A 24894-nucleotide genomic window follows, 5' to 3' on the forward strand; every position below is an offset into this window, starting at 1 on the left:
TAGAGGGGAGGGGGGTGGGGGGATGGGTTAGCCCAGTGATGGGTATTAAGCAGGGCACGTATTGCATGGAGCACTGGGTGTTATACGCAAGCAATGAATCATGGAACGCTACATCAAAAACTAATGATGTGATATATGCTGACTAACATAACATAACGAAATAAAATTAAAAAAAAAGAAAAAACATACTGTACTTACACAAAAGGTTTGTTCAACAGAATTCATATTTACTCATAATATCCAAAACCTGGAAACGGGTCTGTTGAAAGGAAACTGGATTAACCAACTAGAGTATGCCCATATGATGGAATGCTAAGCAACAAAAAGAGCTACTCATTCATGCAGAATCACGGATAAATCTCCAATGATGATTCTTAGTGAGAAAAGACAAGACCAAACAGTATGTAATTTACAATTCCAGTAGGCAAAAATAATCTTAGAGTGGAAAAAAATCAGAACAGTGATGCAGGAGCTGAAGGAGGGAGAGGCTTGGCTGGAAAGGGGCACAGTAGAACTTTATGGGGTAGTGGGAATGTCCTATGAGTAGAAAAGGATTCTGCTTACACAACTATATGCATTTGCCAAAACTCAGCAAATGTTCGTATGCACATTTTACCTGGGAAGAAGAAAAAGCATAAACACATCTTGAACTCTAGTTGATGATCGTGTGCTGATGTCCCAGATTTACTTTCGTATATATCAAAAGCAATATGAATTGACAGATGGACAGAAGGATGACCAGATGGGTAGATTAGTGATCATGCCAGTTTAATAAAATTTAATCGTGAAGCTTATGGACTTCCCATGAAGCTCATGGGAAACCCTGAAAAGAAACAGTGTATGCATTATGGGAATCCCAAAAGGACAAAAAGGGAAAGGGACAGAAAATATATTTAAAGCAATAATGGCCGAAAACTTCCCAAATGAGAGCCATGGACATCCAGATTCATAAGGCTCAAAGGACCCCAAATAATTTGAACCTGAAAAGGGCTACAGAGAGATTATAATTATATAATTATATAATCTCTCTGTATTATATGAAATTATAATTAAATTGCCAAAAGTCAAAGACAAGGAGGGTGCCTAGCTGGCTCAGTTGGAAGAGCATGGGACTCTTGATCTTGGGGTCATGAGTTTGAGCCCCACGTGGGGTACAGAGATGATTAAAAAAAAAATAAACTTAAAAAAAGTCAAAGACAAGGAGAAAAAGTTCAAAGTAGCAACAAAAGTAAGTCATCACATATAAGGTAATCCCTCTCATAAGGCTATGGGAATATTTCTCAACAAAACTTTGCAGGCTAGGAGAGAGTGAGATAATATATTCAAAATATTGGGGCACTGGGATGGCTCAGTCGGTTGGGTGTCTGACTCTTGATTTCAATGCATGTCATGATCTCAGGGTTGTGGGATCAAGCCCCTCATCCAACCTGCTTATTTTTCTCTCTCTCCCTCCTCCCCTCCCTTCCCACTCATGTGCGTGCTCTCTCTCTCTGAAAAATATAAACAAAAATTAAAATATTGAAAGAATACTACCCCAGAAAAGCTGATTTTCAGAAATGGAGAGATAAAACCTTTCCCAAACAAAAGCTGAGGGGGTTCATCAGCATCAGACATGCCTTACAAGAAATGCTACAGGGCATCCAACTCTTCCAGCAGAAACAAAAGGGTTCCAATTAATATTATAAGAACATACTAATACATTTATACAATTCACTGGTAATGGTAAACATAGAGTCAAAGTCAGATTCTCTAATGTTGTAATGGCAGTGCATAAGTCACTTACCACTCTAGATCAACAGTTACATATAAAAACTAACCATAACTACAATAATTTGTTCACGTAAAGACAATATTTAAAAATACGTAAATTGTAGCATCAATCACCTAATGTGAGGGATAGAGGATGAAAAGTATAGTTTATGTAAGCTATTGAAGTCAGGTTGTTATCAGCTTCACATAGGGGGTTACTAATAGAAGATAGTTTATGGAAGCCGTAGTAACCACAGAGGGAAAGCCTGAAATAGACACAAAAAAGATCATGATAAAGGCATCAAAGCTAAAGATGAGAAGTGAGCAACAAAGGTCCACAGGTAGAAAACAGTGAGCGTAACGGCATAGTAAGTCCTTACCTCTCAATAATTACCTTAGACGTTTTTAAATGTAAAAGGATTCTCCAGTCGAGAGACACTGAATGGTTAAATGGATAAATATTTTTTCAAAGATCCAACAATATTCTGCCTGGGAGAGACTCACTCTAGCTTTAGAGACACAGAGGAAGAGCAAAGAAAGAGAAAAGGATATTTCAAGCAAACAGTGGCCCAAAAAACGGGGGGTAACCATAGTTATATCAGACAAAGCAAGCTTTAAGCAAAAATGATCAAAAGAGACAAAGAAGGTTATTATATAATGATAAAGGGCTCAATCCATTAAGAAGAAATAACAATTGTAAATATTTATGCACCCAATGTCGGAGCACCTAACTCATAAAGCAAATACTAACAAAACAAAAAGGAGGAATAAGCAACAATACAATATTGATTGGGGACTTTAATAACCCACTCTCGAAAATGGACAGATCATCCAGACAGAGAATCGGTAAGGAAACAGCGTGTTTGAACAACACTACAGACCAAACGGACCTAACACATATACGTAGAGCGTTCCATCCAACAGCAGCAGAACACACGTTCTTCTCAAAGGCACATGGAACATTTTCTAGGGTAGATCGTGTGTTAGGCCACAAAACAAATCTTAGCAAACTCAAGAAGTTGAAATTATACCAAAGAAAATACTCAAATGGTCAACAGGTCCATGAAAAGGTGCTCAACATCACTCGTCATCAGAGAAATGCACATCAAACCCACGATGAGATGTCACCTCACACGTGTTAAGAGGCTAGTGTCAGAAAGACAAGCGGTAACAAGTGTTGGTGAGCATGTGGAAAAAAGGGACCATTTGTGCACCTTTGGGAGGGAAGGCAAACTGGCGCAGCCGCTGTGGAAGACAGTAGGGAGACCCCTCCAAAGGTAAAAACAGAACTGCCCTGGGGCGCCTGGGTGACTCCGCTGGTCAAGCATCTGACTTTTGGTTTGGGCTCAGGTCATGCTCTCAGGGTGGGGAGACTGAGCCCCCACACTGGGCTCTGTGCTCAGCAGGGACCCTACTTGGGATTCTCTCTCCCTCTGCCCCTCCCCTGCTCACATTCTCTCGCTCTCTCAATTAAATAAATAAAATCTTTAAAAAAAAAAATAGAACTACCCTATGATCCAGCAACCCCACTTCTGGAGGCACAGAAAGTGATAGATGATGGAGACAGGGACAGAAAACTAAATCCGTATCTTTTTTTTTTTTTTAAGATTTTTTATTTATTTGAGAGAGAAGGAATGAGAGACAGAGAACATGAGAGCGAGGAGGGTCAGAGTGAGAAGCAGACTCCCCACCGAGCAGGGAGCCCGATGTGGGACTCGATCCTGGGACTCCAGGATCATGACCTGAGCCGAAGGCAGTCGCTTAACCAACTGAGCCCCCCAGGCGCCCCAAACTAAATCAGTATCTTGAAGAGATACCTGCACTCCCACGTTCACCGCAGCATCACTTACAGGAGCCGAAACACAAAACCACCTAAGTGTCCATCAACAGATGACGAGATAAACAAAGCATGAGGTATATATTTCTCGGCCATAAAAAAGAAAGGAACCCTGCCACTGCAGCAACATGCTTGAAACCTGAGGCCATTATGCTACGTGAGACAGTCAGACAGAGACAGGTGAACACAGTACGATCTCACTTACATGTGGACTCTAAGAAAACCTGAATCCATAGCAGCAGAGAACAGGTAAGTGGTTAACCAGAGGCAAGACGTGCAGGACTGGGGAAATGGGTGAGGGGTCAGACGTACAAACTTCCAGATGGAAGATAAATAAGCTCTGGGAATGAGACACGCAGCATGGTGACGTTAGTTAACGTACCGTGTGTACAACATCACATCATTACGTTGTACGCGGGACACCTGTACGATGTCATGTGTCCATTATGCCAATAAGTGGGGCGAATGAGGGGAAAAAAGAAAGAACAACGTCAGCGGCGGGATGCAGGTGGTGGGCGTCCACACGGTCACTGTACAATTCTGGCGACTTGGCTGCACAGTTGAAAACTTTCGTGATAAAACGTTACTTGTAAGGGTGCCGCGAAACAGCCCAAGCAGGGAACGAAGCCTCTGGAATAAGAGCGGGCAGCCGTTCAAGAGAACGAGGAAGGTCCACAGGCGTCAGTGTGCAAAGGTGTCCACGACTCCGTGCGTGAAGATGCAGATTTGGTACCTAAAATACAAGCCAGTTGTCAAACCAAACAAGCCAACCCCAAGGCCGTCAGTGCAACCTGGAGACTTCAGATCCAGCTCTGCCACATGCTGAACCCGCCGTGGCTACTAGGAAAGGAAGCCTCAGGCGGCGTCTCTGGGAATGGGTCAGGGCAACGGAGCACCTGCCTCAGGGCTGCGGTGGGGTCCGGCTGCTGGCCCGGCGGCTGGCCCCCATCAGTGGTCAGTGGAGGCTGCATGGCTCTCAAAGGTCCGTACACTGACCTCTGGAGCAGGTGACTCTCGGCTGTGGGGCTGCTATTTTGAGCAGGGGTGTGCCTAGTGGCCCCCTGCAAATCCCACCAAGTTCACCTGCACACCAAGCTACCCATGCCTCCCCACCACCCCGAGAGCACCTCATCCTGGAAAAGAGCGACACCTAGTGACAAGTGCCCCCCTCCCGGCACTGCGGGTGGGCTTCCTGGTTTCCCCTGGGCCAGTGCCCCTCTTCAGCATCGCTGCCCAGACCTTACTTACTTTTTGATGGCAAACACGGTCAGCCCGATGGTGGCATTTTGGAATTGCGCATCCAGAATGGTAGAGTCAAAGACTCCGTCCCAGATGATGGGAGCAAACCAGGGGGTCGTGACCAGCACGTCGGCCCTCCTGGGGAAAACGAGGCACACCGTGTTAGAGCGGGGCGTGGACACGTGGGCCATGGAAGGGAAGCATTTGTCCAAAGGCTCACAGTCTGGGAGCAGCAGAGCGAGAAGCAGACAGGATGCCAGACTCCCCGTCCAGTGCTCTTTGCTCCATCAGCTCAGCACCTGAGCCCTGACACTCCCATTCCCTCGCTGCCCTCGCTTCGAGTGTCTCCTCCCCACCAGCCGGGCGCTGGGCCCACGGACACTCCTTCTAGGAGGCCACCAGCCCTGTTTCCCGGGAGGAGCTCTAGCTCAGTGAGGCAAGAACTAAGCCCCTTTCCCAGCAAACGGGATATTTTACATTTGGGAGGATATTTTAAATTTGGGGGGACTAAGTGCTTCAAATCCAGTGTGTTTCCCACTGACAGCACATCTCACTCCAGAGTGGTCACATGTCGAGTGCTCGTGGCCTCCCGTGGCTGGTGGCTCTAGAACTTCAAGGAGATGCGGGTTCTGGTTTCAGAAACGACAGCATTTCCAGCTCTCCTGGCAGGGAGGTCCCATGGCCTGGGCTGGATCCCGACCTGTCCCGCCCCAGTTGCGGGGCCTCAGGCAAGTACCTCCACTTCTCTGAGCCTCAGTTTCCCTGCTTGTACAACGAGGGCTGATCAGAGAGGCCTCTGGGTGACCTTGCTGTCTGAGGCCACAGATACGGGCTGCCACTGGATCTTGGGGAGAACAAGCAGGAGGCGGGGGCGCTGGCTCCGGAGGCCTGACCGTGGGCACCGGCTCGGAACTGCGGTCCCTGTGACATCAGCAGCTGTGGAAAGACCTCGGGGCCAAGCCAGCCCAGACCGCTGTCGTCCGTCCCCATGAAGAGATAAGAGAGGCTTCTGTGCCTTCTATGGACATCCGTGGCCCCCGGGACCAAGAGTCAGAGGCGCCCTCTGTGGCGCCAGACCCATTAAAAATGAGCCCGGTCACGGCAAGATGGTGAAAGAAGGAAGAGAAAAGGCACAGAAAGGTTGCAGCCCTGGACAGGAGCGAGAGAAAGGAAAGCCTGAGGCCTCGGGGACAGGGAGCCACCACAGGCCGAAGCAGGGACTTGCGCACTCACGTGGGCTTGAGGACCTGGGCCTTGGCGTAAACCATCCTGCAGAGGAGATGTGCGTCAGGGAGAAGTGAGTGGAGACTTCTCAGAGCCCCTTAGTCTGTGTCCACAGCTGCAAGGCGCCGTCCTCCCCATCAGGATGGCCGGCTCTGCCAGGAGCCCGCACCCAGCCTCAGGGCGCCCGCCCGCCCCCCTCCTGCCCACCTCCCTCCCTCCCTCCCCCCTTCCTGCCTGTCCACCTGCCCACCTCACTTCCTTCCTGCCTGCCTCCCTCCCTCTCTCCTCCCTTCCTTCCTTCCTGCCTCCCTCCTTCCTCCCTCCCTCCCTTCCTCCCTGCCCACCTCACTCCCTTCCTGCCTGCCTGCCTGTCTGCCTGCCCACCTCACTTCCTTCCTGCTTACCTCCCTCCCTCCCCCCTTCCTTCCTGCCTGCCTCCCTCCTTCCTCCCTTCCTTCATGCCTACCTCCCTCCCTTCCTCCCCGCTTCCTTCCTGCCTGCCCACCTCACTCCCTTCCTGCCTCATTGTGACTAAGGTCCCGTCCCGTGTCCTGCTTTTATTTGAGGGGGTGGGAGGATGAGGGTTGGCCCACACCCACCCCATCCAGCCCCTACACTGTGCCAGGATGTACCTCGCCGCCCACCCCCACCCCACCTACCGGCAGCCTCCTTTGTCCCCCATGCCCTCCCTGGCCACATGGTCCAGTTTTCCACTGAGCTGAGGGCTGAGGAGGCGGGACTGAGTCCACCACAGGTACCACACCTGAGCTGAGGCAGCCACAAAGCCTGAGGTCAAGTGGAAAGCCCCTGTGACTCCCACCATCAAATGTCTCCCCCTGTTCTTCTTTGACCCTCATTACCCTCCTCTCCCCGGACCCCTTGTTCTTCCCTCCCTGTGAACCAGCCTTGGGAGGGGCGGAGGGATGCGGAAGCGGAGGGGAGAGGCACATGTTCACTTGCTTGGAAAGAGGCACAGAAACAGCCCAAAGAGGTGTCCCCCATACCTGGGTACCTCAGGTACTCTGCAGGTGCCCAGGTGGCAGTTGCTTCCACTGAGGGAGAGAAACAGAGTGCTCAGAGCCCGGGGCCGGGTCCTGGGAGAAACGTTGCCCTGCCACACAGGCAGGACTCCTCCAGGGCCACCCACGCACAGCCCCTGCGGAGGAAAGCTCCTCATGTGATTCAAAGCTTGGGCCGTGTGGCCAGGCGAGTAGAGCAGGGGTCCGACACAGGACAGAGAAACGTGGACACACTGGCCATGTCTGGGAGCTTGGCGCACAGCTCCGCCTAAGGGGCATTTCACACCGGCGGGTGACAACATCCTGGGGAGAGCCCCTCTCTGCAGGGAGGAGGTGCGGAGACCAGAGGGCAGGAGCCAGGGCCGCCCAGGTGGGCCCTGGGATCCCAAGGGAGCTCTGGCAACATCCCCCGCCAGGTCCCTCCCATCTGGGGGAGCCCAGCTCCCCGCCCCTTACCTGAACTGCTTTGTCTCAAGCATCTGCTGCAGGACCACGCAGCAGTCATCCTGGCTGCAGAGAGGAAAGGTTCCATCTGAGTCACTTCATGAGAAGTAGCGACTGCTAACAAAGTGCCGGGTCCTCAAGAGGGGGCGCCCCAGGCAAAGGTGAGTCCCCCATCCCTGCTGACCCCAACCAGTCCTGGGGAAGGGAGGAGAGGAGGTAGGCTCCCGGAGGAAGCTTGGTGGGGCCGTCCTCCATCTTGCAGGCCGGGAAGGCCAGTCTTGGCGAGTGGAGAGCCAGGAGTGAAAGCCATGACCTCAGTGGCAGGCTGTCCCTTTGGCCCTGCGGGGCGGGGCCGGGGGCGGAGGGAACGTCACTGCTGCTGGAGGGAATTAGTCATGCCAGCATGGCCCCACGAGCCACCTGTCCGTCCAACCAGCTGGACAGAGGGAGGAGAACTGCGGTCAGGATCTGGCTCTCAGGCTGTGCCCCGCCGCACTGGCTAGGAGATCTCATCTCACCTGTTTGCAGGCTGGCCAGAGAGGCCTGGCCCTGGAAGAAATTAGCTCTGAGAGGACAACTGGGCCTCCCCCGGCCTGGGCCCTCCTGGGATCAGAGGGCACCCCATCCCCGGTTGGCCCCATCAAAGCAGCTGGAGGGGACCCGGAACCAGCGCCATGCGCCATCCCTCCCCGAGGCCCGGCCTTGCCGTGCAGCCTGCTGGGCAGTCCGTCACCTCTGTGAACGTGTCCTCTCCAACAGAGGTCACAGCTCTGCCTTGTCCTTGGCAAGGTTTGAGAAAGCATAGTAGAGGGAGGAGCTTGGAGTCACCCTGGTAACTGAGTATCTCTTTGGCTATAATTATCTCCAGTTCAATACATACGTGTATTTCTACTTCTGTTCTAGATCTTTCTAGAAGGAACCACCCTGACTCCAAAGACTCCGCCATTACCTTTGAGACTCTCTTCTCTGCCCCCATCCGGGAATCAGGCTGAAAACATTGCTGGGGGACAAACAAGAGTGTGAAGTTGAGTCTTCGCTGGGCAGGAGGACAGACAGGCTGAGACTTTAACACACATATTCCGATCCTTTTGGCCTCTGGTTCCTGAGAAAATAGACATGGGGCCCAACCAGAGCCCCGCTGCCCCCTCCCCATCCCTGCCAGGCAACCGGACCATTGTAACACAATCTCATCACCATAGTAACCAATAGCGTGGATGGGGACCCCGGCATCAGATTCACCTAGATGCGGTTCCAGACCCCCTGCACAGCCCTGAGCAGTGAGGAGGGGTGTGTGTAGAAATCTCTCTTCCTAACAAGCTCCTCGGGTGATCTGCGGACACGCTGAAGTCCAGAGCCCTGCCTCCTTCCTGTTTTCTAACAACACCGTCACATAGAGAACAGAAGCCGAAGGGCAGGTCACAAGCTCCGTGGCTCGCTTGCTGAGCATCAGAGCAGGGAGGAAACCACAGTCTTACCTGTGGCTCGACCGCTCGCTCAATGAATACTGGGGACACGGTGGGGGTGTGTGATGTAACGCTGACTAGCTCTCCTGCCCTACCCTCCCCTGCCCTGACTTCCCCCATCCAAGCACTGCTGGTCCCAGAATAAGCACCCCCTCCTCCAGGAAGCTTCTGTGTGTCCCTGTGAAGTGGTCTCCCCCCTGCAGCGTGGGTGGGATTTGGGTTAGGGTGTGAGCATCTAACCTCAGCCCCCCCCACATTGCCACCTTCGGGGCAGGGACAGTGCCTGAATCTCCTCGGGGTCCCAGGTACCCAGGCTGGAGCCTCACAGGTGTGTAGGGAGTGAACGCATGAGCAAGACAGAGGTGAATGCATGAATGCAGCTGAGCTGATGGTGCCAGCACAGGGGGACCCACGGGGAGAACACGGGACGCTGCATCCCCCACGACCTTGCCCACCTCCTCATGACCTCATTGGCTCTCAGACTGCAGCAACCCACATGTGCGGATACCTCACATTCTCTCTTTCCACGCAGACCGCTCCCTGGAGGTCCGCAGGCTCCTCAAACTCAAATCGTCCAGAACAGACTTCACGTCATGGCCCCTCCCCGGCTTCACCCCTGTAGGTACCACCTCTCCTGGTGACACCACTCTCCAGCAGGCACTGGTGAGGAAGGAGGGGCCCCGATGGGCACAGACCAGACAGAAGAGGTGTCGACAGCCCTAGGAGCCTGGCGGCAGAACCCTGGGGAGCCAAAAACGCGATGTAGCTAAGTCTGGGGCTCCGTCTGTGGGGGACTTCTTCCTTTTGCCAAATTAGAAGATAATTTTGCCCATCGATGAATTCTGTCCTAGGACTTATCCTGGTTTGTGTCAATTAAAACAAAACAAAACAAAACAAAAGGCAGCGAGAGATTTTTTAAATCACTCTTTGCACATTGAGGTCATCTTTTAAAATTTAAATGTTCATTTGAAAAAAGAGCTCCTATTGTGAGCTTTTGAAAAGTGCTGAAGGTGCTCATATAGGCTTACTCACATCAGGATGGGATTTTTAAGTTATACTCAAACAAAACATGTAAAAATTCTACATCCACAAAAATTTTATGAAAGGAGCACGTGAGGAGGCAACGTCCAAGGAGAAAAATAATCTGCTCTAAAAGAAAATTTATACCAAGAAGAAAATAATCAGATGAATCTTTTGGGTTCTGAATATTTATCAGTCTAAAAAAATTAAAAAGGCAATCCAAGGTATGTCGAAATGAGGGGAAAAGAAGATAAAATGAGATGTAAACACAGAACAATGCAGAGGAAGAGGGTGCTGGATGAGTAAGTCAAAAGAACCACGGGATCTAGATCGAGAATAGAGGCCAGAACCCCGACCCCTGACCCCTGACCCCCGAACGCCAACCTCCAACACCAGACCCCTCACGCCCAACCCCAGAGCCGTCGGGCCACCACTCTGGGCACCTGAGTGTAACAGACGGTCAGGCCAGACGGGGTGAGGGGTTTCAGACTGGGTCACAGAGGGAAGCTGCAGGGCACGGTGACAGGTGGCTCCAAATACTCGAAGGCATGACACGGAAGGTGCCACAGACTCTCGGCGCTCCCTGGGGTCCTTATGATACGAGGAAGAATACTTTCATGCAAGGTGAGGACACGTTCTCAGAATCAGACTTTGGGACGGGCTGCGTTCAGAGAACGGCGTTCTCCTGCTGCACAAAGTCAGGTGGAGCCGGGCTCATCTACGGGACAGCCCGTGGAGCCAGCTCAGCCCCGTGGCCCACAGCACGACACAGGCAAGCTCTGGAGTGGGGCCGGGCCCCAGGAGGCCAGCACGGCAGCTCGGGAGGTGCCTCTGCAGGTCGGCAGCCCCCACGTAGTGGGCAGAGACCACCTGCAATGTCACACCCCGCCCCAGCCCCCGTCTCTGCTCCATATGTAAGGGGCTGCACTTGTTGCTTAGAGCAGACTTGCTCTGTGAAGCCCCGGCAAGTCTCCAACTCTGGGAGGTCAAGGGGGGTCTTCCACCCAGGAGATCCAGGAAACCCTCTATCCACTCGCGTGACAGCCTATCCCCTGCCTACTCCCCCTTCCAGACCTGACACTGTTCAGGACAGGGGGCTGTCCCATTGACAGCGACATGTCCACACCCCCCACCCACCCCCGGAGCACCAGGCTCAGTAAACACCTGCCTAGGTCAATGTGTTGATTTGTCCAACCGCACAAGAACATCGTTTTCCAAATTATGCACTGGCTGGACTGTCAGCCCTGAGATGAGATGCACAGGAGCCTGGGAAGTGGGTTTGGAAGGGTCTGCATCTTGACCTGGCCACTTCCTACCTTGGAATCTGGGTGTCACCTGGACCTCTGGAGCCTCGGTTTCTCAGGGGATAATAATGCATATCTTATAGGTTGTCGAGAGAAGGTGCAAGAATGTCCATCAGCATTTTGCTCAGTGCCTAGCACAGAATAAAAATCCAATAAATGGAAGCTCCTTCTAACAAATTTCTTTTTTTTTTTTTTTTAGAAAGACAGAGTGTGAGTGGTGTGGGGAGGGATGGGGGAGAGGGAGAGAGAATCTCAAGCAGACTCCCCACTGAGCGTGGATCCCGACATGAGGCTCTATCTCATGACCCTGAGATCATGACCCTGAGATCATGACCTGAGCCGAAACCAAGAGTCAGACCCTTAACTGATGGGGCCGCTCAGGCGCCCCACTAACAAATTTCTTTACAAAGGTCATCAGTGAAAACGTGTATAGCTCTAAAACTTAACCACTAACCGCAAATGCCTTCTTGTGGTCTGAACTATATATTCAAACAGTCAGCATCCACCGTGAAGTGGAGGCTAGGGACAATTTCACCCTGTGGGGTAAGACCGGCTGAACTGAAAAAGTATCCACTCGATTCTATTTTTTTAAGGGGACGAAATTTTACTACGTTTTAAAACAAACTTTACTGTTTCTTTAAAACTAAGGAAATGCGGTTAAAAAAGGAAAAAAGGTGTTATCTGTCAAATACGCCATAATAAATCCCACCCTGCCATCGGGACCCCAGGACCACTCCCTCCGCCCCCCCCCCCCCCATCTTACCTGAAGAAGCCCAGGAGAGCAGCAAAGAGCAGGGACCTGCACAGCCAGAAGTTGGCACTCTTTCTGCAGAAACCTGTGGAGAGGAAGTCTCAGTTATTCAGGGCTGGGTTACCTAAATCACTTTGCTGAGGCCAAAACTGAGTCCTGGCCAGGGATGGGCCGGGCGGGGTCCTGGCACTTTCCACTTCACTTTCTGAGTCCCCCGTTCTGACACAGAGCAGGTTGGCCCAGGTGAAGCTGAAGGTCCCATCAGCTCACTGGTTGGGTTGGCCATGTGCAGGGAGCTCTCTTGTGATCCTGGATGCAAAGCACGAATGTCACATGCACTCTGGACAGGAAAGGAGGAAACACCGAGGCGGCTGGCGCGGTGGGGCTAGCGGGCCACACTCAGAGAACACAAGAAGGAGAGGCAGGAGGGGCGTACCTTTGTTAATAGTTTATAGATTTAATGGTAATTCATATCTCCTCTTATCCATACCAAGTCCTTTTCTCTGCTTCCCTTATTTTGCTCTTCTTTTCCTTATTGAATGGGGATGTCTAATTTACTTGTTTTTATTTGTTTTCTAACCTAAAAAATTAAATCAGTTTATTTCTGGGGTGCCTGGGTGGCTCAGTCGGATAAGCATCTGCCTTAGGCTCAGGTCATGATCCCAGGGTCCTGGAATTGAGTCCCACGTTGGGCTCCTGGCTCTGTAGAGAGTGTGCTTCTCCCTCTCCCTCTGCCCCTCTCCCCTGCTCATACTCTCTCTCAAATAAATATAGTATCTTAAAAAATCAGCTCATTTCTCTGAGCACTGCGTCAGCTGCAACCCACTGACTCTGAAGCCCTTGTCTGCTTGCTTTCTTCCCAGTTGTTGAGAGATTTTTAAAAATCACTGGAGGGTAGCAGTTTTTATTGTATTATTATTATTATTTGCTATAATTTGAGAATGTTAACGTTGCCTGCAGCATTCTTGTTTTATTTAGTGTATTAAGATTTATTTTATAATGAGTTAATTTGTGACCACCCCGTGAGTATTTGAATATTTATACGGTCTACTCTCAGTATACACGTCACACCTGCATGGGCGAATCTGTCACTTCAGGTTTCGGAATTATTCTGTGTCGGGCTCATCCGAATGAACAGACAGAAATAGCTAGAAGCTCATTTAGCCCATCTCCCTTGCATTTTACGTTAATGATGTGCTGTTTGATGGACAGATAGTCCCATCTACCCAGCTCCGTTGAGAATGCCGCTTGTTGTCGTAAGAAGCTGGCTGTTTCTCAACCACGGCTCCCGTCCCTGAAGTCAGTGGCGACAGGGACCATGAGCGCAGCCTAGAGATTCTTTGCATTCATTGGGTTTCCTTGTGAACCTTTTGGTTGTGAGTCCATCTGCCTCACATCGCTGTAAAGTGTGTTTCTTATTCACATTACTGAGTTCAGGCTTGCTTTGTGGTCCAGGTGGAAACTCCTTGCCTTTGATAAGGGAATAGAATGGATTATCAGTTATGGCCACAACATTTACTTAGTCCTGTGAAGTTCTTCCTGTTTGTTTTTTACAGCTTTGAAGGACCTTTAGCTTTGGTTGGTGTTCTTTGGTGTGTTTTTCAATACTTTGGAATTTCTCTTTGCACTTTCTTAATGCTTTATTCCATTTTACTTCCCTACATGTTTTGTCTATGCCTCTCAGAGGTGTGTAAAATTTTAGGAGTGTTTATTCTTTCATATCCTGCTTCTAATATTATTTCTGTGATGACTTACTTTCCACTCTTTCATGGGCTTGTCTGATTTTTTTTAAATGATTTTATTTTTAAGTAACCTCTACGCGCAATGTGGGGCTTGAACTCACAAACCTGAAATCAGGAGTCACATGCTCCACAGACTGAACGAGGCAGGCTCCCCTTGCCTGATATTTTTCAATCCTTCTGTTGACTATCTCCTCAATAAGGTCGTTTTTCTACTTTGGGCTTTGGGCTTTCTTTATAGAGGTGATTGCTTTTTTTGTATTTTTAGTACTTAAATATTTGAGAAAATTCACTGGCAAAAAGCATTTTGGCGTGGGTTCTTCAAGTGCACCTGCTACCGGCTCTTTGCTTCTTTGTATCGTGTGATATTACACAGCTCTCATGCGAATTCCCACTTTGAAACTCATTGAAGATAAGGTTCTTCCCGGCCCAGGTATCTGCCCCAGTGTCAATGATGCAGGATGAAACATAATTATCTTTCAGAGCAACAGGATTTTCCTTATGGCCCAAGGCTGGATGTGCAAACTTCAGCTTTTATATCCCTGAGTCAGAGAGAAAGGAAGCTGTAGGAATGTTCTCAAAGCAACGTCCCTGTCACCACAGCCCCCACCACAGAGGAGTTCCAGCCAGGGTGGTGGAGTCTTTGTCCCCTCGCCACACTCTGCTTCCCAGAACCAAACTCCCATGCAGGCTCCAGCTGCCACACTTCCCCTCACCTTCTCGGGGCTAGCACAGGCTTTGTATCTGCATCGTGGAGAAGGGGACTTATCAGTCCTCCCAGAGATCTACAACCAAGGACAGCCCCTCCTTACTTCATTCTCCTCCCATCCAATCCCTGCTGGCTTCCGCACCGTCAACTGTTGTATGGGTTGGGACATCAATGCCTCCTCCTTACAACTAGGGTGGGCTTGTCTTCTCTATTTTCCTAGTTGGCTTTGGTGCTTTCTGAGAGAAGAAATACCAGCTTTATGCTGACATCATCAAGTTGGGTGTGTCATAATCTCTTAATCTCTTCTGCTTAGATCAACAGTTGTCATCTACAGCTTGCAGTTAAGAGCCGTGATTGACATAGAAATCTGTGCCAGGAGTGGTGGCAGGCAGCCTCTCCTCGGGAAGCATCGGCCTCTTCAAAGCATCCTGGCTCTTCCTCTGGGCACTGACTAGGCTGCGTTTCTGTGCCCAATGAAGGTAGGTGCAGCTATGTGACTTGTTTTGGCCAGTGAAATGTGAGAACGTGTGGTGCTTGCAGACAAAAGCTTTCAGATCCAATGTTTTTAGTCTGCCTGTTTTCCTAACTGATAAACTTTACCACTGAGAGCAGTTTCAGGTTCTCAGCAAAACTGCGAGGAGCCAGCGTCCTCATCCTCACGGCCATCTCGCTTTCCTGTCTCTAGACCTACAAGCAGAGTCAGACCCCAGCAGGCCCCAAGTACCCAATTACAAGGTCAAAGTAGGAAGGTTCAACTAAGTAAACAAACATTTGCTGCTCTATATCCAAAATTATCAAGGAAATATGTGGGAACTGATCCGGGAAGTACCTGGCCAGAAGGCGGGATGCAATGTCAGACTGGCTTGCATCTGGAGTCAAGATTCAGTGGGCCAGCTAGGGAACTAGGAAGAATTCAGTGATTTCCTCTGTTGCCCAAACAAAACCCGGAGTCACTGAGGTCCACACTAAAGTAAGTGAAGCTTCCGGAAATCCCCTGGAATAACAGAAAGGTAAGAAATCCCAATGGAGAGGTAGGCTTGTTGGAGGAGCCTTACCATGTTACCTGCTCATCCACCAACAGATGGCCAGGGGCAGATCCAGAAGACACACCTTTGCCACATGCAGAGCTCAGACATCCTGGAAAAGCAGCACGATGGCTCTTCTCTGAACCTGGAACGCTGGTAGGGGACCATAACTGAGCTCCCAGGGCCAACACAGGTGTCACAACCCAAGAGCAGAGAACACACAGCAAAGTGTTATTTCCACAGGCCATGTATGCAAGCTTCCTGTGACTTCCTGCCAGACTAGTGCAGTGAACTGGATGAGACGACCCACCGGGGTCTGGAGACCCCTCTCTCTGACCCCCAACCCCAGGTCTGGTGAACAGAAGCCTCACTTGAGCTACCTGATTGGTCACAGCCCCTCACTGAATTTCTAAACATGCATTAGTTCAAGTCCTGGGGCCCCAAACACGAAGGAAGGCTGGCTGGGATCCTTCTTCTGAGCCCCACCCAAAGAGCCAGGGCCAAAAGGAGACTACTGCTGACCTTAAAACCGCCGGTACTTGACCAACAAAATGGGTTTATTCGGGAATAGCAGAGAATTGCAATTCGGGACATACAAGCTAAGTAAAACCACAGACAACTCCAACAAAGAAAGAAGTGTTATTTTATGAGGAGAAAGTTAGAAGGGGCTGTCCTGAACCGAAGTCCACTGGGCAAGAGCAGGAGTTCAGGGCGAGGGCAGTTTCTCACTGGCTGAGTTGCTGGAGTCGTGGATTTCTCACAGGAGATGAAGCGTCCATCCTTCTGTTGGGTCTGTAGTCCTGATTCTCTCCTGTGGAGGATACTTCTGCTGGGGTGTGTGATGGTTCTTTCTGGAACTGACTCTGGGTGACACAGTGCACAAGAGCTCCTCTTTCTGGCCTCCTGACTCTGTTTTAGTGAACTTTCCCTGTATTACTTTTCATACTACCACGATCTTTGGGACTGTTGGAACCCCAGTTCCTGTGCAGGAGGGGTTCTGGTTAGGGCAATCTTCATCCGCTTCCCTCTGCCCGAGCGGGGGGTACCTTTGAAACTGGGGCCTACCACCATTTGGTTCTGGAAATGTTTTCTTCTCTATTGTCCATGTGCTATTGTCCACTAATGCCCCTGGATGAGCTGCTTGTGTTGCCCCCGTACCCCAGAACACATCATGTGCCGCCCTGCCCTGCACACCAGCAGCCCCGAAGCTCTGGGCCAAGGAGGGGGTGACTGGCCAGGCCTGGGGAGGCCGAGAGGGTGATTCAGGGCATTTTCAGTGCTGACACTTGGGAGTTAGGCTCCATCTCCCACAATGACACACAGGTAACTCAGAAATATGTTTTTAAACTTCTGAATATGAAACTTCTACAATCACGCCTCAACTCTAACAACTAGATCATGCCGCGGCCAGACAACACCCCTGGTAGGACACCGATTCCTTGAAACGGAAACCTTGCTTCATGGACCAGGCGGTCAGTTCTCGTTGCTGCTCCAGATGCGGGTGGAGAGTCTGCACCTTGTTTCCAGACACACCGCTCTGTGTCCTTAGACAAGCTCATCAACTCTCATCTAGACCTTCCGTATCCACCGGAGTTCTGCCGGGTGTTTCTAGGCCTAAGAGAGGCACCAGAAATCCTCTGCTCTTGTCTGTGAGCAGATTTCCCCTGGGAGACTTGCAGCTCCATCACTGGGGGCGTCAGAATCGCTCTGCCTGCAGGGGGCGCGGAGCCCCTCCATCCCGCAGTGATCTACTTTCCCCTCCGCAGTGCTGTTTATCCTCAGGTCCACTCTGTCCGGTACAGCCACGCCAGCCTTTCTGTTACAGTGTGTTTCTTAACTGGAACTCAGTCAAAACAGTTATTGACGGCTTTACTGAATTATTACTCAGGAGCCATGAAATCCCCCCCGGGGTCCTGTGCGTCTGCAGCGGGTCTGCCTGCCCGCAGGTGTGCGTGGAATTCCACCCCCTCACTGGGCATCTTCCATCGCCTCACTGAGTCCTAGCTTCTAGCCTTCCTTGTCTCCTGCCTTCTCCTGGACTGACGTCCTCCAGCCCACCCCGTCTCCCCCTTCCTCCCAGCATGGCGCACACTGTGCTGAACTTCCAACCCGCATCTCTTTTTTTCCACTAAAGATTTATTTTAGAGAAACAGCAGGAGCGGGAAGAGCAGAGGGAAAGCAAGACAGAATTTCAAGCAGACTCCACGCTAAGGGTGGAGCCTGATGTGGGGCTCCATCAGAAGACCCTGAGATCAGGATCTGAGCCAAAACCAAGAGTCAGGTGCGCTTGAATCACTGAGCCCCTGAGGCAGCCTCCAGCAGGCATCTTAACTCTTTTCAGGCGGGTGTTTACCTTAAGCTCTAATTTTTGCTCCTCTTACAAATCAACTCAGGATAACTCCCTCCCAGTCACACCCAAGGTTGGCTCCACCCTCTGCCAGTCACCTGAGGCCAATGCCACCTTGGACTGGGCTACAGCAGTTTTGAGTTTCCTTCTTTCCAGGTGAGTTTTAGACTGACCTGGATAGTCCCAAAGGCCATTCTTTCCCGGCTCCTGTCAAGCCAGGAGAAGAAGAAGGAGCCAGTGAAGTGCCCCCACCAGAACCTTCACGCCCTCCACACATCCCTCACCCTGCAAACTTCTGGGGAGCTCTGCGGCCTCCCAAGAGAAGGCTGGAACCTGGACCCGGTCACCTCTTTCCAGGCTCTGAAGATCTATTTCTCCATTCTCAACAGCGCTCCCTTTCTTTCTTACATGGGAGCGGAGCCCTCACAACCAGCTTGCAGGGTGAGCCCATGGAACCCCCCACCACTTCCAAGGAGCCTAGACCACAAAGACTGAGCTCCTGGCCGCGGTCACATGAGGTGGGAGCGCAGTCCCAGGTCAGGGACAAGGTCTGGGCGCCCGGGCTACAGGCCCTCACGCCAGGCCAGCCCGCTCCAGGTCCTGGGGCAGAATCCGGCCCTTCTTGCGGGCCTTCTCTAGGCGTCGCTCAGCCCGGGCCACCTTCTTCTTGCGCAGGTTCTGCCGCCGCTTGTCCTGCCGCTGCTGCATCTTCTCAACCACTTGGGCCGTGCGCTTCTCCCACCTGCGCTTCCGCTGCTCATGCCGCTTCTCCTTGCGCTTCAGGGCCTCCTGCAGCAGGTGCTCATCGTCACGGATGCGCACGCCCTCGGCCTTGTACAGCAGGTTGGTCCACTGCATCTTGCTCTCCAGCTCCCGTGCCTTCCCCTCATCCTGGTCCCGCAGCTCTTCCAGCCGAGCCTGCCGTGCCTGCAGGCGCTCCAGCAGCTGCCGGTAGTTCCTGCCCGTCAGCGGCGCCAGGTTCCCCTTCAGCTTCTGCCTCTTCTCCTTCCGGCGCTGGGCCTTGCTGGCTGCTTGCTCCTCGGTCACCTCCACCTCAGAAGTAAGGGTTGCAACCGAGGTGAATTACAGCTTTATGGTGCCTTTCCCGCGAATGCTCACAAGCACCCCCGTGGGCAGGCACTGGTCGCTACCCCACTCTGCAGATTGGCAGTTGTGGGCCAGAGGTCACACAGCCAGCCAGGGGTAGAGCCCGGGTCCCCACGCTCCATGGCTGTGTCCGCCCCTCACCTTATTGAAGAGCAGCCCCGGCTGCACCTCCTCGTGGGGCTGCTCATGGGACAGCTCATGGGGTGGCTTGGCAGCCTCCGTAGCCTTTGCCACCTTCTCCTTTGCCCTCAACTCCCTTCGTTTCCTCTTTTTCCGGTCCCGCTCCTGCTTTCTCCGCCGTCTCTTCTCCAAAGTGGCAGGAGACAGCTCCGTGTTGTGTCCCTGGAGGAAGGGAGCAAAAATTCATGTATAAGGGGGCGCCTGGGTGGCTCAGTCGTTAAGCGTCTGCCTTCGGCTCAGGTCATGATCCTGGGGTCCTGGGATCGAGCCCCGCATCGGGCTCCCTGCTCCACGGGAGGCCTGCTTCTCCCTCTCTCACTTCCCCTGCTTGTGTTCCCTCTCAGGCTGTGTCTCTCTCTGTCAAATAAATAAATAAAATCTTTAAAAAAAAAAAAAAAAAATTCATGTATAAGGTCCTTCCAATTTGCGGGGCCCCGGTCTGGGATGTGGAATCAGGGCAGGAAAGCAGGTGAGGAGACTGCTGAGCAGGACAAGCTGCCCACTGACTTCAGTGTTCCTCTGTGAAATGATCTATCACCTAAAACACAAGGGACCCCCAAAAGGACAAGAGAACCCCTGAGTTCATGGTTTCCAGTCCCCAGGCGCATTACACCAGGGCGCTTTACAAACACGGTTCCTCTATCTTTCTAATGCTTCCATAGGGAACATATCCTGCATCACTTCATAGATGAAAACAACACGCTTAACCAAAGCCACCAACTAGAACGTGGCATGAGGTCAGAATGACCCAGTGCCTGTGCTGACCATGGCACCATTCTGCTGGTGACATCCCTGACCCCTTCCTTCTAGAGGCTAACAAGAGAACCCTAGACCAGGCTGACCCAGACCTGTGTGCAGAAGGACCAGGCCCGGAGCTTGGACCACTCCTTAGGAATGACCCCCGGGCTTATCCCCAGGCAGATGCACAAAGAAGCTGGGGGACCGTCCCCACCCAGCAAGAGGCCCAGGGCATGTCCCCAGGAAAGGGCAGGTGGTGGCTGAGTGGGAGAACTACAATGCTAGCACAAACAGCCCAAGCCGGTTCAGGTCTGGTGCTCCCTGTGCAGATCACCTCATCTCAGGTCCTCGCCTAACTTACAGGGCTGTCATGACACTTCGGGGGACAGAAGTGCTGCCTGGTATGTTCAGCAAAGGCAGCTTTCCAGAGAGAGGAGGCTGAGCCTCTTTCGAGGGCACAAGGAATCTGCAGCCCAGCACAGATCATACAAGGCAAGTGACGCTGGGAATGCAGGCTCCCCGAGAAGCCACAAACCACACCTGATCTCTTGCCAAACAAAGCTGCCAAGGCCCTGGCAGGACCCGCTACAGGGGTGGGAAAAGCAGCTGATGTCCCTCCGGTCAGCCCTACAATAGCTGGCAGAGCTGGGAGCCAACCCCACAAAGAGCACCAAGGCACCTTCTCCTCCAGGCAGAGCAGGGAAACCACTGCAGGAAACCACACTGCTCCCTGAACCCCAGCGGCCTCCCCACTCACCTGGCCCCGGGCCTCCCGCATTTTTTCATGTAGCCGCTGCCGCACAACATCCAGGGCAAACAGAGAGTCAAGCTTTGTGACCAGAGTATCTGTAAGGAAGGAAGTGGAGAGCTGAGAAGAAAACCCCTCCCTGATCGTCCCGTCCCTTTTCCCAAGGCCCAGCTTCAAAGCCTGAACCTCCACACGCTGCCCCCACCCCACGACCGCCAGGTGGCCACTCGCCCACCTGCAGGGCAGTTCCAGTAAATTTTACTCCACCTCTTCAGGCTGGAATGGCCCCTAAGACATCCTCCAGAACAGAACACCCCTGTGCAAAAGGACCAAGTGTGACAAAACACTTCCTACAGGTCAAGCCAAACCCATCTCTCATTTCTTCCAACTTCTGCAGCCTGGGTTTCCCTACGTCTCTCCACAGGTCAGTTCTCATGACTCCCCTTCAGACACCTGCGGGCAGTGAGGCTCTGCAGGGCAAGCTGCTCCAGGTCCTCAGGGGGACATGACCTTGCCCCTCACCAGACCCAGTTGCCAAGTGGCCTGGAACCACCATGTACTTCCAGGGATCTTATCTACCCAAGAGCCCCTGGATCTGTCCCCTGAAAGCTCACTCTATGGAAAGTCTCAAGGTACCCCAGTGTGCCTGGCACCATATTTTCTTAGGACCATGTTTTCACCTGATCTCAGCTGGCCCTGCTCCACATCCCCATCTGCTGGAGATCCCATGGAGCTGAAGGCCTCTCCCTCCTCAGGTACTGCTGGCTTTTTGTCCCTGGAAGATGCTGGAGACTTTTCCCCTAGAGCCTGGGTCTTCAGCTCCACAGCCTTTTCCCGCTCCCGGGATTTCTTCTGCGCTTTCTTCCTCTTCTTTTTTGGGGGCCCAGCAGCTTCTGAGCCTTGAGTTTTGCTGGCTGAAACACAAAATTAAAAAGGGCTGCAGTCCCAACCTTTGCAACCCATTCAACTGGCAGGAAAAGTCTTGCAAAAGCTTTGATCCCAAAAGGAGGCTGGGAAGGACCACCCACCCTTATCTGTAGAGCTCAGACCCACAAACCCTAGAAAGCACATCGGCCACACCTCTCAAAACCCTGAAAAACATCCACACTTGACCCAGCAGTCTGCTTGTGAGAATCCATTCCAGATATGCACAAAAATATGGCCTCAGAGATACTCATCACAATGTCGTCTGAGAGAATAACTAGGAAAACCTAAATACCCATCTACAAGGTCAAGTTAAGGCACTGCTATGGATAAAGTGCTGTTAAATGATGACGCAGGTTTCACTTTAACGAATCAAGTAAGGTTCACATTTACCGAATAAAACGAGTACACAAAGTAGAGTGTTTTAATACATAAACTATGCTCATAAAAGAAAACCTGAAAAGACATAAACCTAAATTATAACCGACTACTTAAAAAAACCCACTTAAGTTTTTTAACTTTGTATACTGAAAAAGCTTGCTTTGCATAAAAACAAAAGGTCGTTTTTTCTCTAGCTCCCTGCAGCCCCTGCCACTCTCCCCTCCTCCCGGCCCAGGCAGCACTCCCAAGTCCCAGCTCCTGTGAGGTCCGCCTGTTTCACCTGCTTGTGTATCGACCTCCCAGCCACCCATGCCCCATAAACCCTCACTGCCAGGAGGCATCCCGGTTCCCTGCTTCTCACTACCCTGCCCACTCTACCGGGTCACCTCCGCCAAGCCCCGCAGGAGCCGCCCGCCCGGTGGTCGGATGGAGCTGGACTCCTGGAACCCCTAGGCTGATGCCCACAACAAGCAGGGAGACAGCGGCAACTTTAAACACCTCTTGTCTGTCTTCCTAGAATCTTACAAGCGTGTTCCGCGCATCTACGCGTCTAACCCAGCCGAAGGCTACAAGATACAGTGCGGGGGACGCCGGCCGGCCGCAGCGGGCGGTGCAGCACCCCCCCCCCCCCGACCAAGTCCTGCCAGGCCCGACCCCGGGCGGCGCATTACCGGACTTGCGTTTCTGCGGCTCCGGGCTGGGCTGACAGCAGATTTTCCTGGCCAGACCCTGCAGGTAGGCGTCCTTAGCGAGCAGAGAGGCCATGGCCGCAATCTCCGCGACCCTCCTCGTGTGGCACACACACTACCCCGGCAGCTTCCGCCGCACCACCCACGCCGGAAACCGCGCGTTGCGCAGGCGCCGCCGGCCGAGCGCCGAGCCGCCAGCGCACGGTGCTCGATTAGCCAGGCTTGGCCCCACCGGAAGAAGCGCGTGGGGCGGGGCGCAAAGCATTGTGGGCTTTGGGCGGGTTCCGTGGTTCCCGGGCGCTGCCCGCGGACCGGGAAGGAGCTGGTGCCCCCCACCCCCAGCACTGTGCCGCGTCCACTGTAGGCGCTCAGTACCTGGGGGCAACAGGACAGACTCGCCGTGGTTCAGGCCTCTGGGGACTCGAATCCCAAGCGGACCCTGGCGAGAGCACGTCCGCTCAGAGAGGACCGCGCGCCTAGCAGGTGCGGGGCATGCTCCAAGCGCTGTAAAAAAACACGCACCAGTGTCCTCGGCAGGTTTGCGTTTCGGTGGTGACGGGTGAAAGTAAGACTAGCACAGGATGAGTCGGGTAATAGGGAGTGCTCCGGAGAAAGGTCCGGGAGGAAAGGGATGTGAGATGTTGTAGGGAGGATGCTGGGGCGCTCAGGGAAGACCCACTGGAATCTTTGCTCTGAACAGTGCAATCACAGACTGAGATTTACAACAAGACTTCTCCCTTAAGAACTGACGGGGGGTGGGGCGCCTGGGTGGCTCAGTCGGTTGAGCATCTGCCTTCAGCTCAGGTCATGATCCTGGGGTCCTGGGATCGGGCCCCCAGTGGGGCTCCCTGCTCAGCGGGGAGTCTGCTGCTCCCTCTCATTCATTCATTCATTCATACATACATACGTAATAGATAAATAAAATTAAATATAAAATTTAAAAAAAGAACTCGGGAAAGAAAGGAGTGTTCACCAGCCTGAGGCTGGAGAACCCCGCACCTGGTTCCTTAATTCATAGCAATGGACAGGCTTTGACACAACCCAGAGCCCTTTGAGGGTTGCCTTGGGGTGAGTAGAGAAGGGGGCCTTGCGATTTTCATCAGGGGAAGGGAGAGACTGGGGCATGGATTTATAAATTACAACCTCAATATATTTAAGAAGGCTTCTGATGTTATATTTGAAGCACTAAGGATTTAACTTTCTACCCCTAATCTCTGTCATGAGGTGCCGTTTTGAGGAGAGGATAGCTTCATCGTCTTCCCCCACAGATTTTCAGTGCACACAGTCAAATCTCTATACAGCACACTCACTGAACCATAAACGTTCTTTCTGGCACCGTCAGTTTTAACCATCAAAGCCAGACGGATGGAGGGACAGGGATGTGAGCCGGGGGGGGGTTGGGATGATGGGTCCTCTTTCAGCAAGACTTCCGGTCCACACCCAAGTCTGGGGTTCTCTGTCCTGCATCACCATCTCCAGGGAGGTGTTTGAGGCTTTCCTGAGGTCTTTGCTGGACAGGGGGTAACAGATGCCACAGAGAAGGGAGAAAAAAGTTGAGTTCCGAGTGCAAATCTAGATTTATGGGCCTTAATTTTAAGTTACCTTTTCTGTGAGAGTTGTCTGGAGGGTTTAACCAGTTAATCCTACCTCCTCCCTGAAATCCTGTCCTCACAGGATTTTGGGAACCCCAGATGACAGGCCTTCCTCCTACCTACCTGCTCTCTCCTCTCTGGGCCTCACTTCCCTTTTCTGTCAACTCTTACTGCACAGTGACCCTTCTCAGGGCTCCTGACTTGGTGCTGATGACTCCCCTGAACTCCAGGCCCACTTCTGGACATCTGAGACACATCTCCATGAGTATGTGCAGAACCCTGCCTCCCCCCACTGCCTGCCTTCTCTGTCTCAGTTAAGGCCACTCCATGCTTCGAGGCTCAGATCTTGAAGCCACCCTGCCTCCTCTCATTCCCCACACCCAGTCCTTGAGCAAATCCTGTTGGCTGTCCCTTAAAAGTATCCCCGGCGGGGAGCACAGTCAGTTGGGCGTCTATTAGTGTCGCCTTCCCCCAACTCTGCCTCTCTGCCCCTCCCCCGCTCATACACTCTAAAATGGATGAATCTTTTTAAATAAATAAATAGTATAATGAGAACTGTACGTCACCCACTCCAGACCATCACCCTGATCCTGTTGTAGATTTCAAAAGACTAGAAGAAATAGTAAGTAAATGCAATGCAAAATAAAAATAACAAGATATTTGGA

General features: G+C 52.1%; 2 protein-coding genes across 5 annotated transcripts in view; both read right to left on the reverse strand.

Annotated features, from left to right (window-relative positions):
* LOC102746960 (histo-blood group ABO system transferase 1-like) overlaps positions 1 to 12135 on the reverse strand; it is a 25740-nt gene extending 13605 nt beyond the window's left edge. The window contains exons 1-6 of one of the 3 annotated variants that reach the window (XM_081803877.1): positions 12063 to 12135; positions 8462 to 8512; positions 7525 to 7578; positions 7054 to 7101; positions 6059 to 6094; positions 4835 to 4963 (exon numbers count right to left, since the gene is read on the reverse strand). In XM_081803877.1, the coding sequence (XP_081660003.1) occupies positions 4835 to 4963; positions 6059 to 6094; positions 7054 to 7101; positions 7525 to 7547 (236 nt within the window). In that variant the 5' untranslated portion in view covers positions 7548 to 7578; positions 8462 to 8512; positions 12063 to 12135. Of the gene's footprint in view, positions 1 to 4834; positions 4964 to 6058; positions 6095 to 7053; positions 7489 to 7524; positions 7579 to 8461; positions 8513 to 11311; positions 11976 to 12062 lie in introns of those variants that run through there. The other 2 variants (XM_081803876.1, XM_081803874.1) reach the window with 2 other exon arrangements.
* Positions 12136 to 16046: 3911 nt separating this feature from the next.
* SURF6 (surfeit 6) lies at positions 16047 to 22799 on the reverse strand. Of its 2 annotated transcripts, XM_081803878.1 has the most exons (6): positions 22620 to 22799; positions 21324 to 21557; positions 20879 to 20959; positions 20653 to 20741; positions 19119 to 19319; positions 16047 to 18923 (listed from the first exon to the last, which is right to left on the reverse strand). In XM_081803878.1, exons 1-6 carry the CDS (start codon positions 22711 to 22713, stop codon positions 18444 to 18446), a joined length of 1179 nt encoding a protein of 392 aa, XP_081660004.1. In that variant the 5' UTR covers positions 22714 to 22799; the 3' UTR covers positions 16047 to 18443. The 2 variants fall into 2 exon arrangements, with proteins under 2 accessions (XP_081660004.1, XP_081660005.1); XM_081803879.1 differs by lacking the exon at positions 20879 to 20959 and having other exon boundaries at positions 22620 to 22798.
* Positions 22800 to 24894: the final 2095 nt, after the last annotated feature.

Source organism: Leptonychotes weddellii, chromosome 14, assembly GCF_054177405.1.
Source record: "Leptonychotes weddellii isolate Sample4059 chromosome 14, ASM5417740v2, whole genome shotgun sequence".
In the NCBI taxonomy this organism is placed as follows: domain Eukaryota; kingdom Metazoa; phylum Chordata; class Mammalia; order Carnivora; family Phocidae; genus Leptonychotes; species Leptonychotes weddellii.

Bases quoted from the DNA above. Each gene is read 5' to 3' on its own strand.
- SURF6 (XM_081803878.1), bottom strand. From the start codon at position 22,713: ATGGCCTCTCTGCTCGCTAAGGACGCCTACCTGCAGGGTCTGGCCAGG. The intron at 21,558-22,619 runs GTAATGCGCCGC...TTTGTGTTTCAG, and splicing joins GCCGCAGAAACGCAAGTCCG to CCAGCAAAACTCAAGGCTCA. The intron at 19,320-20,652 runs GTGAGTGGGGAG...CCCTTCCTCCAG, and splicing joins TGCGGGAGGCCCGGGGCCAG to GGACACAACACGGAGCTGTC.